General features: G+C 34.9%; 1 protein-coding gene across 2 annotated transcripts in view; it reads left to right on the top strand.

Moving 5' to 3' along the window:
• Positions 1–353: 353 nt before the first annotated feature.
• The window catches only part of LOC145673018 (ubiquitin-protein ligase E3C), a 57,742-nt gene continuing 41,776 nt past the window's right edge, over positions 354–16,319 (top strand). Inside the window, exons 1-4 of one of the 2 annotated variants that reach the window (XM_081742325.1) lie at positions 354–543; positions 8,903–9,035; positions 14,136–14,351; positions 15,739–16,012. In XM_081742325.1, the coding sequence (XP_081598451.1) occupies positions 8,916–9,035; positions 14,136–14,351; positions 15,739–16,012 (610 nt within the window). In that variant the 5' untranslated portion in view covers positions 354–543; positions 8,903–8,915. Of the gene's footprint in view, positions 544–777; positions 797–8,902; positions 9,036–14,135; positions 14,352–15,738; positions 16,013–16,319 lie in introns of those variants that run through there. The other variant, XM_081742326.1, reaches the window with a different exon arrangement.

Here is a 16,319-nt window from a genome sequence, read left to right as displayed (position 1 = left end):
TGGATGTTTCGGTGTCAACTATTCAATTGTTCCTGTAATTAATCAAATTCTGGTGTACTCTTAAATTTTACCTGCGCTTCTGTTTTAGACAAAGAAAGTGTATCCATATGTCCTTATCATGCATAAATTTCTTGAATGCAAATTGTGCATGTAAGTCAATGAATGACGAATCAATTTTATGAAATGTGAATCTGCGTCTTTATAAATTATTGTTCCAAAATATAAACAAAATATATGTCTTTGAATAATACACAAAAAATTGAATAAATTCGACATGGTTCATCTTAAACGATCCGTGTTTGGCCATCAATACGTTTTAACGTCTGATTGTTTTTGTTTTGGAATGGAAACATTTGTTTTGTTACGCAGGACGCCATGATGCAATTTGCAAGTTGCTAGAAAAAAACTATGGAAGTTGAAAGGAGGATGTACAGTCATATCACTCGGGTCCAAAAATAATTAATCGAGATACTCAGACCTAGGGAAAAATTCTGTTTAGCGTGCAACAAATCTATAAACAATTGTGGTGTACTTATGTGATTAGTAAGTTTGATATCATGCATATAATGTAATTTTATGTAATTAAATTAATGCTCTTGTCAAGAATAATTTATATGCAACGACAAGGAAAGCAATACTGATGTTTCGTAATCCGTCTTGATGTGTAGGAGTTTTAACAGTGAAAAGTGCGTGATTTGTCATGATGTGAAATTTCTAAAAAGTGGTTGTTTCATTTTAGTGAATGAGCTGTTGTAATTTTATTAGAAGTTTCGAAGACAGATTTCTTCAGGCACCGGTATTGAATTGAGTTATTTTAATAAGCGACTTCATATTATTATTAAGTAAGGTCACTTTGTTATTTTATTAATATAGCTGTTTATAGTGTACGAGAGGGCACAGTGGTATGGCGCTTAACTCTGATGCGTGGGTCCCTGGTTCGATCCACGACCAAGTAAGTTATAGGGATTATTTATTGAGTATGTACGAACTTACAAAGCGCGTGACAAAGCGACTTTCATTTATTTATCGACTGATATGAAAATAAAAAAGAACGTAGCTGTACTTTACATCTGCATGTGTAGTGCTCTTGTACTTTATCTATGACTGTGTGTGTGTGTGAGGGGGGGGGGGGATTTAACGCATATCGCATGTCTGGTGCACATGGATACTTCTTACTATTGCACTATGTAGAAAATTTATGGTATTTCATGTAGAAGTGGTAATAGAACACAGAAGAAACGCAGATCAGGGGGTTCTCATGTGTACTATTACCAATTGTGATTAAGTATATTTCAAGTTCCGAAAATAAGTTTTTGTTTTTTATCTTTTCTTTTCTTTTTTTTTTATACCCGATTGTATTTCTCTCATCGACCCTATAATAACTAGTATGAAAAATATGTTTTATGTCTCAATGTATCTACAGTAAAAGCTCTAAAAATTTGAAGTATCTCAAATCCCGAAGGTCGGAAATTTTGTATCAGTGTGTTCCTCTCATCGAGAAGCTACATTTTATATTTACAAGTGTAGCGTAACTACAGTTCGTTTTGTATAACTTGTCCTTTATGACAATTGCTTTCCTCTGTTTTTTCCTTCCTGCAGTTGGTCATAACAATCAGGCAAGAATAACCGTTTCTATGGCAGCAGGACGTTCAGCCAATTATAGTGGTTCATTTCTCTCGCTCTGTAATGATAAACATTCCACCCTTTCTTCACGTTGCCAATTTGAATATAAATAAATATGCATTGTTTTAATTGAATGCCAACTTCAGTAGTGTATCTGCTGGTTATTGAAAGCATTCTTTTTAGTTCTCTTTTGTGTCTTAATTTTATGAAACAGAGTTATTTGTAGTAAATAATTTCGTGTTTCAATATCCGACTCAAAAGCTAGCAACACAGCATTGAACACCACGTGCACGTAGCGAGCTATCAGAAAGGACAAATAGTATTAATTGCAGTACAGTCTGAAAGTGTGTAGAAACTCGTTTCACTGCGAAAACTCAGGTGTGTTCACACTACCCTTGCTTACGCGTATACTACCTTCGCTGACGCCCCTGCTCCCTTCGGTCGCAATCTCGTGCTATCACGAGGGCTCACCATTTTCGCACTGCCCCGACTCGGTTATATAACAGTAGTGCTTTATAGTGGCCACCTAGTATAGGTTGATTTGTTTCTCACTGTATTTGTCGCATATGTTTGGACCCTGTATTTATTTTTAAATTGTGAAGGAGTTAGAATTTTTCAACATTGAATTATATTGTTTCCCCTGTCGTAAGTCGAATATTGTCATGTCGCCCAGTGCTTTTTTTTATTTATTTTTAAATTAGTGAAGGCATTATGCTTTTTCAAGAATTATTTCGAGTGGTGTGCCTGAACTTGACCTGGATTTTGAAAATTAGTTTTGATGCTGTAAAGGTTCTCAAGGGAAAGTAAAACTGAAAGTTCCAAAGAACTGTGATTGTCTGCAGTTCCGAAAGTCGGGCCACAAAATTTGTTATACCATTGTGTTCCTGTCATCGAGATCATAAAAAATATTTGTGATGCCACAACACTTCACCTTAAGCGTCATTACGTCATTCGGGCAAGGTTCTAGAACATAGGTGCCCTTTCGCATTTAGCTGTAATAAAGACAAATTACAACGTGCCCTGCGGGGCTCTAACCCGCCTTCACTCGCTCGGCATCACTATGTGAATTACATATTAAACTTTGAGGCAGAAAGGAATCAACCTAGCTACTATCCTATATGGGGGAAACCTGTGTTCTAGAACCTTCCCCGTCATTCGTCTCCCTTACCTTAAAGTGCGTAGGCCTAATCTTGGACGTTAAACTGAAAGATTTCATTTATAGTGTACGTACGTACTGGAATGCAGATTTACAATATATCGTCGTTAGAATAGTAATTTTACGGTTAAATTACGCTGTTTCACGTGAAAGAGAACTAAGATAGTATATTCTACTAGCAGAACATTTCTGCATGATATAGGAAACCAGTATTTTATTAATGTCAAACCATTACAAGTACTATACTATGATAAAAGTACGTGAGTGCATTTGAAAGATGACTTTGAAACATTACTTTCCGCCGGCGGTGTGTTTCTGCAGAATGTAGAGAACGTGTATTTTATGTTTACAAATACAAAACAATTACAAGAGCACTGTTTTTAAGCGATAAGTCTTCTAACCTATGTGATTTTTCCGATATATATATATTTTGTTTTTCGGTATCATTTATGGACATAATTTCCGTTGCTCACGCGTCTGCTCCCTGCGATCGCATAATCGCGCAACCTCCTGCTGCGCTCCTACCCTCACTCGGTTAGGTAGCATTCTCGATTTAGTGGCTGCCTATACAAGTTGATTTGTGTTTTTTTAGTCCTTTTTATGGTGAATGTCCTGACGCGTATTTATACTCGTAAAGGGAAGTCCTCATACATTTTATCTGCACATATGAATGCAACTCCTACCCTAAAAACAATTTCTTAGAGACCACGAATGAATTTCGTGAAGAAATAATTGCATATAATAGGATAGCACGTAATCAGTTTGCATGCATATTATTAATTTGTACCCAATTATTTGGACATGTGTCAGATAATATAAAAGTCCAGAACATCTTAAGGTATCGTTTCACCGTTTTCGACCCAGTATCATATTTAGCCAATGGGATATCAGCAAAAATAAATGACACTAAATTCACCAAGAATAGGTCGGAAACTATCTATTTTCCAAAATAAATCAAAATACAACACAAAAAGATAAGGGCTTACATAAGTTAAAGTAAGAAAAGTGAAAGGAAAGTGAATTTTTAATTTGACGGACCATTCTTAATCTGCATCACGTACTATAAAGACAGCATTTTCATTTGTTTGTGGTGGCGGGGGGAAGCGATACCGTTTCCTTTATGATTTAATAAGTACAAAATCAATCACTAACTACCATATTTATGAATTAGTATGGGTATAAAAGTATGGGACAAAATTAAACGACCAAAATCGTCATTAGTTTTAATGACGTTTTATTCTTTGACTTTTGTTCCGTACTTTATAGAACAACTTGTTGTACACCGGCCAAAGTGTTGTTCTGAGAGGTACTGGGTTACATTTTTAATTTATTATTTTGTTCTTTTATTGTAATTAATTTGTTTATTCATAGGAAGAATTAGATATAAGGTCACTTCCAAATATTAGTTTACTGTTGTATTACGCAAACTTTAAACTAAGATTTCTTTTTCCGGAAGAACACCTTTTTCAATAATGACTTTAGACTACAAATCCTGGTTAGACGAAGGTCATAACACTTATGAACGGTATTACAAGTGCCTTTTTCTAAGTACATGTAAATAATCATTTTACTAGTCAAGAAAGAAAGAAACCGTAGTTAAATAATTATTAAGAAATATACAAAAATGTTGTACTAATTACTTTGTTAAATTACGAATGCGGACTTCGAAGAAATCTCCATTTATTAAAGAAATTGTATCAGTGCATTGTAGTTACATAGAGGAACATCAATAAAACATATCACTAGTGAATCACTAATACGACGGTTTCTGTTTCTTCTAAAGCATGAAATATTAATTTTAACAGATCATGCATATTTCCAGCTTCTACATAGGAAATATTTCTTCAACTTACACAATGACATGGAAAGAATTCTAATATTTAACATACAGAACAGAGGAAAATGAGAAAAGAATTCAATTTCTTGTTAAGATTTCAGTTTCAAATAAATTTTGTGATCATCTTCAGTTCTTTTGAAAGTTAAAAATGTATCATCTTTTTATCAGTAATCGTTTCGGTCATGTTTTCTACCAAATAGAAAAACAGAAGACAGTTTAGAAGCATTGGATATGTTATCCTTTAACTCCCTAAATTTGCTGACTTGAATTGTACAAAATGATGCACCACCGTACACTTGCACAACCAGAAATTGCAATAAAGGATTTAGAATCATGAACGGGAGTTATTTAGTATTTGTATAGATCTGTATTATTGTACTATCAGTTACATAACCATGATCATGGTTAAATAAATACACCACTATCCTCGCCCGACGAAACAGAAATCCCAATAACAGGAATAGTCGTGCACACAAACAATATTAATTAACATACTTCTTACAATATTATTGGGGTACATAACAGATCCAACACACTTTAAAGATTAGAGATGCAAAAAAGCCGGCTTTTTTGAATCGATGGTTTCTTTCACATAAAAAGCCGGCTTTTTTGGGAAAAAAACGAGAATTTTGGAAATTTTGGCTTTTTTCAACTTCATGATTTTTCTATCTAAATAGCTTTCTTATAGTATATTCTATAGTTAGATAAAAATTCCATGACCTGAATGTGATATTTCGCTCTGAAATTCACCATCAAGATGGATGGAGCACATGTTTTACGAATTAAAGCTAACATGAAGAATGTAGTATTTGAGGGTAATTTTAGAGGCTATTTAACTTTATTTTAACTTTTGAGTTATCGACATCTTTTTTCTTCTCTAGTTTGTCATCCGTGTTTCATTTCTAAGAGCTTTTAGTACTCTAGCTTCTAGCGCAAAAGTTAAACTTGCCCGTTTTTCTATTTATCCGTCAAAGCGTACGTTTTTCAATATATCCGTCAAACCGTACTTCCACATTTCTGTTATACTGTAGCTGTGAAGTGATTTAGCAATAATTTTCCGGACACAATCTTGAATACCAATTTATACAAATAATCAGTGGCGGATTTAGAAAAGTACTTTAGGAGGGTTTTTTCTGATAGTTTCGTTTCCTAAAAAGTCCTAATTTTATTTGGGAAGTGCTTGAAGTTTATGAGTACAGGCATAACTAATATTTCGTTTCGTTTATATGTTTAGCAATAATCTTCCGGATACAACTTTAAAAATCATTTTATACTGAGAATCAGTGGCGGATTTAGAAAAGTATTTTGGGAAGGATTTCTTACTAATGTTTAGTTTTTTTAAACATTCGTAATTTTTATTTGACGGGAGCTTAAAGTTTATGAGTAAAGGCATAAATAATAGATATTTCGTTTGTTGCAGACATTCCGTAACTTTGGGGAACGGGTTTCAGTCCGAAAGACCGCCCCCCTAACCTTCGCAAAATCATCACTGCTGGTAATTAGTAATAATAACGATTTAAAAACAATAAAAAAGGAAGTCGCCCAACTCACAGTACACGCACTATTTCTACATTCACAGATGGAATGAAGAATGGTCGAATGCTGGTTGAATCCCGGACTTCCCGATAGAAGCGCACAAGCTAATCACTCAGTCATGTTTGTTGTGCAGTTGTATTTAGCTTAACTTGAATATATTCCGTAGTCTTTTTTTTTTTTTTTTTTGGGAGGGGGGGAGTTCCGTAATGATATGTTGAATCCCTCTTGTTAAAAATTCAGAAAACTTGAGGATTGGGTAAACTGTGATGGTGGTTCTATAAAACTTAACTGTAGAATTTCAAGAATATACAGAACCAAAAGCTCTAGATGTGCAGCCTTTAAGTGTATCATATAAATCGAAGTATTTCTCTTATGTTTTATTGTAATTTTATTTTGTTTCAAAAAGAGGGTATGGAATATTTTGAAGTAGAAATACTACATACTATTTTGCTAGTTATTTGTGTATTCTTTAAAAAGAAGTGTTTACTTTTAGGGTTGGCTGGTTTACACCAACTTTTTTTTTTAATAACTGGTTTAAACCACAAAAATAAAAAGAATGAAAAATGCTAATCGTGTGAACTTCATGGTGACGTTTCCAGATATCAAACTACCTGTAATAGTTTTATTTCCCTTTCACCTTTTAATCAAAGTGTCCCATGTTCAATTCTCGGTCGAACCACAATCCTTCTTTCATGCGTAACCCAAGTAGCAGTTCGGATGTCAGTTTAAGCGAAAGTCTTCTCCTTGATAACCTCGGTATTTCGTAAGGATGTTAAGCCTGAATATACGAAACAAACCAAATTGTATACTTCTACATGCCTAAATGCGTGCTGTTTTATAAAGAAGCCAATATTGCTTAAATATATTGATAGAAATTGGCAAAATTTATCGATTGCCTACGTAACTTCCAACATTAGCTTGGATTGGACTTTCAATGATATCTACGTACCGGTACTAAATTTGTAATTTAATACCTCAGTTTTAGCGTACTGATTATGGTACGTTGACCTTTAAATTTTACATGCAAAGCAATAACAGGATTTTCCCGTTATTGTCTTACATTTCAAGTAATGACGGGATTTTCCCAATGGCTAGGGCGGGAGATTCTCAAATTAAGAAATTTACTGACCGCACTTCTTTAAGCTTATGGGAGTTCTTCCGGCATAACCCCGCTGTTGCATAATAACATCAAGGCGAAACAAACTTAGGCTATTTCTGTGAATATGTAATATAAATACATAAAGCAAAAAATCTAAGTCAAAAAAGCCTGGTTTAAACATCCCCCAAAAAACGGGTTTTTGGCATTTTCAAAAACAACCACGGTTCTTGCCAACTCTGCTTACTTTTGTATATAGGAGGTTAAAAAATTCTTATTATGTACATTAGTTAATCCTGTGGAATTCATAATGTAAATATGTTGAAGAAAAATTGTTTGAAATATTTTTTCGAAATTCATAGTTTATTTTCGATGTTTTATATTATTATCAGCATCAACCACTAATTAAATGATTTTTTGTGTTATAGAGAAGCGATACAAAGTCTGTTTTATCAATTTAAAGCAGTATTTTGAAAAAAGCCCAAAATTTCCGAAGCAAAAAAGCAAAGCAGAAAAAACCGAGTTTTTTTCCAAAAAAGCCGGTTTTTTTCCGAGCCCTTGCATCTCTATTAAAGATCACTCAGTAATCCTGAACATAAGGCCATCATTATTCCCAAATGGTTGTCAGTCAAGCTTATACACTTATAAAATAGCAACGTAATAACTTATAACACATTATAATGCAATAAATATTGACATATTTATAAGTATTGAAAGAGATGAATAATAAAAAGATCTGTCAGGATTCTCTATTCAGTTGAAATTGGTACAATTATTATTTAGAAGGGAGGAAGCAAGAATTCATATGAGTTGGTCATGTGAGATCTGACAATAGCGAAGAATCTTTTAGGACGGACAGTCATGCCGTGTGAGTTGCCTGGTGGGGACAGATACACTTCAACTAGTACCCGATTTCTTTTATAAGAACTAACACAGACTTCATATCAATAAACAAATACAATAAATAAAAGAAGAGGATATGTAATATTTAACACTAGTTGTACGTTAACGATGATAACTGATTCTTCTAACATACACAAGGTGGGGTTAATAAAGTAGCTATTATCAGAGAAGATTGGTCGCTAAGTTTTAAATATTGATCAGTTTCCGAAAATCAATAATTATTGCGTTGAAACATTTAAAGAAAATTCGATTATGAAAGGTAATAAATCAAAGATCTGGTTCCCTTTTAGTATGAAGGCACAGGCAACCACGAAATGCAGTTATCCTCGAACAGCTAAACATCCTAAATAGTATGTGATATCCATAAATTATTTGAGTAAAGAATGCCTGAATGATGACCACACGAGGTAAATTTCAAATTAATAAATAAAAATAAACCATTCTAACCAGTTAGTTTTTTAATATATTTACAACTGTATAACTTCTTTCGTTTTTACAGCCTTCCTTGTATATCATGTAAGAATCCGTGCTTATATTTGTTGTCTAGCTACTGCAGATGCCATGTATTAAAATATAAATTGAAACTGTTGCTGTTAACCATTTAAGGTAGATTTATAATTTTTGCCTGGCGGATGCAAGCTTTAATCAGTACATGTTCCTTTATGTGATTATAAATTTTCAGTAAATTTCTGTAGGTTGTATGTATGGAATGAAATGTGCAGCTTAAGTTTATTTTGTTCTTTTTGTGCAGGTAGATTTTGAACATGTTTTGCTTCGAGGGGGACTTTCGCCGAAAGCCAGAACAAAATTTAGCTGGGTCAAGTAGAAATCAGCAGCGGGATATATTGCTACAAAGAGCGCAAGCTGAGAGGCAAAAAAGGGAGGTAAGTGTAGTGATAAAATATGATTAGAGTAATAATGTTTCAGGATCCTCGAGGGGCCACGGTGGCTCGGTGGTAGAGTGTTTACCTCTGGTGCTAGGGGTCCCGGGTTCGATCTCAGCCCCCGCCAAGTGAACTTTGTGGTGGACAAACACCGTGTGCGTGGGTTTTCTCGGGGTTCTCCCGTTTCCTTCCACTTTCTTCATTCCACCATTTCATTCATTACTCATCATCACCGTCTCCTTTAGCCTAACCGGCATAAGCGTGGGACGTAAAATTCAAAGATTTCATTTAATTTTTTTTCAGGATCCTCGAAATCTTTGGTGTCAGGCTACATTTTAAATTTAATTTAATGATTTAATATATCAGTGGGATGTATTTTAGATGAAGCTTTAAGTTACTTATCCCGTTCTGTATTCCATGTTTCCTTCAAAAATTGAAGCTCGTAGAAGATAAAGGTGTTATGTAACAAATTGCATATTTCGGTAAAATTGACTCACAACTATTTCTGTTAACATACATCTTTCATCGTTTCCAAATCTCTTCACTGGGACGTGGACTCACTAAATGATGCGTTATATAGCATGAATAACATAAAACACGTGCGCAAACCGTCAGAATTTAACGTTTCGAAAAATATAACATAACACCTTTATCCTCTAAACGCTTCGATTATTTCTCTTATCATTCAGTAAAAGACAAGTAAAAAAATAAAATTATGCGTTTGAGCTGTGGATTAAATCTATAGTTTAGCATTATGAGATTTCGTACTTTTCTAACCGCATGTGATCTGTCCCTGCTATGCTGTTTCATCAAATCACATGATATTTAGCACCAAAAAAGAAAAAAAAGAAAATCTCTCGTTTTCTGTTTAGAACCGGTACTATTTTTCAAGGACAATACAAGTTATTTATTCTCTTTCCAGCCTTAAAAAAAGTAAATGTAAACAAACGCACCTGACTACCAGTGGGTCGATGACCAGTGATTGGTTGTTGGTCTCACTGCACTAGTAACCTACCGCAATATAATCCCTAGTAAAATAATAATTTCAAATAAAGATATCTGAATTTATCCTGCATTTTGTGATAATAAACGCAATATATATATATTTTTTTACAACAGATGTAGCATTATTTCAACCTCACGCGTATTTGGACATATACTATTTGCTGCGCATGCGTATGCGTTCGCGCCCATACCTCACTCATTTAAAAATTATTGTAGAATGCATAGTTTCATAGCGACGATGTGTGACAATAATCCATTTTCGTCTCGTGTTATAAAACACAAAAGAGGACAACAGGAACAGAGGCAATTTCGTTTATATAAGGATTTAAGAAAATACATATTTCCAACATAGCAGTAGTCAGTGTCAGTGCGTTAATTATTTACCAACCAACTCTAGCCTTACACTTTGGAAATTATGCGACGACAGTAAGCAAGCAGACGATCTTGCTGTTCACGTCTCTCGCTGCCGAAGCACGTGAGACCCGCGGAACAATACATTTCGTTTTGTTTACGTCTACTTTGTTCTAAGGCTGGAAAGACTTTAGATCTCAGCGTCTTTTATTGTTCTAGAAAAGAAGAGGAATTAAAGGACAAGCCGTAAGTGAAAGGGCTCGTCGGTAGAGCGTTCATTTCTAGTGCGAGGGTTCCATGGTTCGATCCCAAGCCATAAGAGTTTGTGGCGGACATCTCCTCCGAGGGTTTTGTCGAGATTTTCCATTTTCTCCCACTTCTCATTCCCTTAATTCTTTCATAATCATTCATTTTGACGAGGGAGGATCAGAAACTAAGGTTACAAGGCCGATATCGTATTTCTAGAGTTTCACTGTTAAAGAGGAATGAGGGGCGTGCGGTAATTTTAATAGATGGAGTTGGCAACTGTGCAAGGTTTCAGCCACTATAGCACTAGTTGTAGGTAACCACAAATGGCGATTTGTTTTGGAAAACGGGCCTCGCGAAGAAGTCCGCTCAGTTATTCGATTTCTGTGAGTAAAACGAAACTGTTGCTGAAATTTATCGGCAGCTGGTAGAGGTTTACGGAGAGACTGTAATGTTTCGTCAGCATGTCGCAGAATGGTATCGAAAGTTTGCAGAAAAAATGTCTCCGACGAGGAGCGCGGTGACCGACCCAGCTCGGCATTAAGCAGTTTCGCTGGGATATCCGATCATCCTCCGTACAGCCCGGACCTCTTTCCTGTTAGCGACTTTTACCTTATAGGAGCACCTAAGAGGCCATCGTTTGTCTTCAGACGAGGAGAAACACTTCGTGACAATGTGACTGATCACGCAAGAACAGGATTTTTAGCAAGGGGTATCTTCAAACCCGTCCCATGATGCGACAAGTGCTTCAACCGATATGGAGACGATGTTGAAAAATAACCTTGTTGGCTGTATTGGCTGTATGAAATAATATACACACGTTTCAGTGCGGGCTTTGTAACTTTACTTTCTGATCACTCCTCGTATTATTCGTCTCTTTTGCCGAAAAGGCAGAAATGTGGGGAGTTAAACTACAAACTTTATTTCATTTCAAGCCATAATACATCACATTCCTCGTTGTTCTAATAAACAGAGCATATGTCCTTTGTGTACAGAATCATACTGATAATATCCGTGATAGAAAAATGGTTAGGTTACTTTCCAAACGTGTTTTGTTAGATGTACGTATTGCTGTAAGAAATTATTAAATAAGCAAAGTCTTGCAATTGGTGAAAAATAAAATAAATTAGAAAGGAAACTCGTATTTGTGCGAGGAAAGTGCTTTCAGTTACCGAAGTAGGCTGTTTGTTGGAGGAACTTGTGTACAGCCGTTTTTGAGCAACTCTGGCTTTTAATTCTGTTTAAATAGCTTTGTACTCGTATCCATAACTGAAAGTAATCTTTTTAGAGAACCAACATTTTCTTCGTCCGATTGTAAGAGTATGGTCTGTTCAAGAAGTTGGCGGAGAAGTCCAGTTAATATGCTGTTCTTTACGTTTGTTTTGTGAATCATTCGGCTGTATAATTAGAATTTAGTATCGTGTTTTAAATACAAGGTTAATAGAATATGCCATACACATAAATTGAAATATACATTCAATATAATGAATCAGAAGATGCAATTAACAAATACTGTTGAGTTAAGAAAAAGATTGCTCACGTTCATGTATTGCTTCATATTATTATTAAGAGCACAATATATGCTGTTACCTTCCTTATTTGAGGAATTTTATTTTCATCATGTTCATAATTTTTATCATGTTTAAAAATATAATTCTAAAAGTGGAAAATACAATCTAAAACTAACAGCAGATCGGAGATAAGTTAATAACATTGCCCAACAAATAAAAACTTTTTTTTATACCTCCGAGATCAAAATAGGTAATTCTTAAGGAAACGGTCATGCTGATTTCGAAAATCACCATAAGAATGCCCTGTCACATCAGGGTCAAAAGATATGAACAGATTTATTATTCGCATTATAAACAGCACAACCTCGATTATCAGACACACTTTTCGGAATATTTCTCATCCCCTATTCAACCGATTTATAGCAAATTTGGAGAGTAAGCTTCTATTGCTATCTAGTTACGTTCCCCAAAATTTGAAGATCGGTTGAACAGAGGCTGAGAAATAGCTCGGGAACTGTATCGGATAATCGAGGTCCTACTGTATTATACGTAGATTACAACGTTTCGATACAGTTTCTTATATGGTCACGCCTATATGGTTTCAACACACTTATAAAATCATGTAACTCTCTTTGTAGATCAGATTACTAATGTAAATTGATATGCATGCAATCATTCGTAACAATGGCGTAGAAAAGAATTGAAAAACTTCGAGGTTCACGAGATAAGATGTTTATAAAAGGCCTTGGAAATATCTATTCAAACTTTTGATGATAACTTCATTATTAAGTGTCCCTCTTTGTCAGGCTATATCTATACCATTTTATATTGTAACGAAATATGCCTCTTACCAGTAGCGTACGCAGGAATTTATTTCGGGGGGTTCCAAACTCAATATGAGGGTATTTTATATTAAAATTCGTAAAATTGCCCCTAAAATTAGGCTAAATTTAAACAAAAGTCGAAATTTCGGGAGGTCCAGACCCCCAGGATCCACCCCCTGCGTACGTCTCTGCCTCTTACCTTCCTTACAAACGCTTGCGTTTGTGCGGCTTCTTGTAATCCTGTTTACTCTCGCGCAGAGGAAACTAACAATCGTCTCCCATCATTGCAGGGTGAAACCTTTCCCTTTGTTCATCACCAACATCTAAATTGTCACGGGGAAAACTCAAGATGTAAAAGGTGGAAGTGAATTTGAAGGACATACTGCAACCCTTGTTTTTGTAGAATTCTAACAAATTTCTGACCAGTCTTTCGTAATTTTCTTCTTTGCTGTTTCCAAGACGCTTTTAAAGGACCGCCAAGCTGCTAACTCAGCACTCTGTCGTAGATTTTGGGCTATAGGAACGAATATACATAGTGATATGCGACGCGAGTAACCAAATAAATGAAATGTTCACAACCTAAAGGGTTTCCAATTAGTGTTGCTAATTTAGGGATTTTGTCGCTAAGTCTAGCGATTTTATAAAATATCTGAGAGACAAGATTTGTTTCGTAGAGATTTAGTGACTTTTAAAATGTACAGCGAATAAACTAGCATTATTTCCATTATGATTAAGGTTTCTAATGATTTTTTATAGTACGTTTAGGGACATTATTGTTAACGTTGTTGGCAACACTGCTTACAATTGTTATCTATTTGAAAAAAGAGATAAGAGGGCTCTGAGAGACTTAATGAACTTATGGCAAAGTATTTTAAACTTTCACTTTCGATTCTTGACAGTTAACTGGGCTTACTTTACGTTCTTCATTTCAATAAATTACATGTATGAGCAAAATATATATATCATGCAATATCTCAAAACTGTGACGTGATGTGCAAAAATTATCATTTTCGTTTTCTACGCGCCAAAATCATTCAGAATCACCTATTATTTTCCCGGAGGTAAAAATCATGTTGGGCAATGTAATGTTTTCTCCACATTATTAATATTAAAAGTAGCTATAGTGTAATGTAGTGACAATCATACATTTTTTTTTTTTTCAGGAATGCAGAAGAAAACATACGAGTGCTGTTCTTATCCAGGCATTTGTAAGGGGATGCTTAAGCAGATTGCACCTGAGGAAGACACTGAGAGAGGAATTTGACAAGTTACGGGCTGCGGTTATACAAAACAAAGTTCAAGATGAGAGCACATTGTCGTCCCTTATCCAGAAGTTACTGTTTTTCTATAAAGAGAATACAGACGATTCACAAAGATTGGTAAGTTTCTGACGAGTACATGTTCCCGGCATTCCATATTATGTATTTGGTACATTAACGTCTTTGATCCAATGGGAGGTGTCTTCCTCGCTGGTTTAATAGCTAACGGGTGTGCATTTGGTTGTCCCGGATAGGAAATTTAGAACAAATGACGATTGGATACATGTTGCAAAGTGTTAAAAAGAAACACATAAGATAATAGAACAAGTCATTCTTCGTTATTTACTGTTCAAGAACCATTTTCCGGATGCATAGTCGGTCGCTTTTGGTGTTTCACGAGGCGACTGACAGGCGAGAGAGAGTGAATATTTTGAGTATTTTCTGGAACTGACATTTTATTTTATTTCATTTCATCTATCTTTGTAGGTAGAGTAGAAAAAAAATGTGGTATGGAGTCTTCGGGCCAATTAGCATGATGAAATTACGTCAACCCTTTAACTGGTTATGACATAGCGCTACGTCGTGGTATATGTGCAGTGGAAACGGCTACGACGTAGTACTACGTCTTGACTAAAAGTCACTAATGTTCAGTGGCAATGACGAAGGTCTCTCTTGAAAACTTTTCTTCATACATTTAAATACTGTAGTACTAAATCAATAGATGGCTCTGAATGCCCATAATGTGCAAACGACATTGGGTTTTGGAATAACAGATGGCAGATTGTTACACTTAAGAAGAACATTGCTGCTGCTGTAATAAAAGAAATAGAAACTGTATTTAAAAACAGTAGCAAACGTCTTGGTGATTCGGGGACGTCTTTGTAACGTTTTTATTTTTGTTTTTTGTTTGTTTGTTTTGTGTGTGTATGTGTGTTTGTGTTTGTTTGTGTGCTTTCTTAGATTTTCAGGAAACTGTTCCAGTTACAAGGTTAAAATATAGTGTTCGATGAGATACATATTCATTTCGTAGAATATTTTCATATTCAGAAATAAATTTTACCATGTATTATTTATAAAATACAAACTAATACAAAGACAATAATTAGTATCTGCACTGAAAATGCTTATTACGATCTATAATAGTTTTTGTTTCTAAAAAAAAAAAAATATTTTCTGTAATTTTGGCCGTCTATCTAAATTCATCATTTAGCAGTGAAATCGTTGGCGGCCAACATGGACAGGTTTCACTATAATTTTTTGCGTTTCTTCTATCTTATTTGTTGTAGGGTAAAGACCGTTTCTGAAGTATGGTGCAAAATGAATGTCAACAAATTTTTCTGTTGCTTTATGATACGTTACATGTTGAGATATTGAGAAAAATAGCATCTTTCCTAAAATACAAGCGCTGTATAGACACTAAATGTAACAAACAACTTGTCAAATTTTTGCGTATTCTCTTGATGTGAATATTATGAATTTAATCTATACTTATCTTTGTATTTAACAGATATGGCTATGTCAACAGTTGTTGAAGAGCTACGAAGCCGTTTTCCAGCTGACAGCCAATGTAGGCACTTTATGGAGTTGGAGAATACAGAAACTCTTACATATTTGTCTATCGCATATGGTGGCTTCGTTCGATACTGGTGGGCGAGATCTAATAGCTGTGCCTCTTCGAACCGTAGAAGTATTTACGTCATGGGAAATGGCATATAGGGTCTTGGGAACCTCAATGGCTGCTTGTCAGTTGACGAAGACATTTATTTATTTAAATAAAAAAGGTTCGTGTTGTGTTTTGATTTTTTCAGCCCGTATGTAACAGATAGACAAGGAGGTTTGATTGAAATATATAGTCTCTTGTGTGCACTATTCAATATCTTTTTAGAAGGAATAGTAAAAGATAACTTACATAGAGAGCGATAGCATTTTGGAAAATAGTTTAAGGGTAAAATGCTTTTTGTAGATGATGTGACGTATTCCAAAATCGTACGAACTATTGAAAAGTAAAAGTTGTAATTGTGGTATATTGAAAGTTTAGGTAGTATATGGATAACTGCACAAAATTCATATTACGGAACTAAGATAGAC

The sequence above is a fragment of the Thermobia domestica genome, chromosome 16, assembly GCF_964235325.1.
Source record: "Thermobia domestica chromosome 16, izTheDome1.hap1.1, whole genome shotgun sequence".
In the NCBI taxonomy this organism is placed as follows: domain Eukaryota; kingdom Metazoa; phylum Arthropoda; class Insecta; order Zygentoma; family Lepismatidae; genus Thermobia; species Thermobia domestica.
The sequence above is the reverse complement of the archived record's forward strand: the minus strand, read 5'-3'. Positions and strand labels throughout refer to the sequence as shown.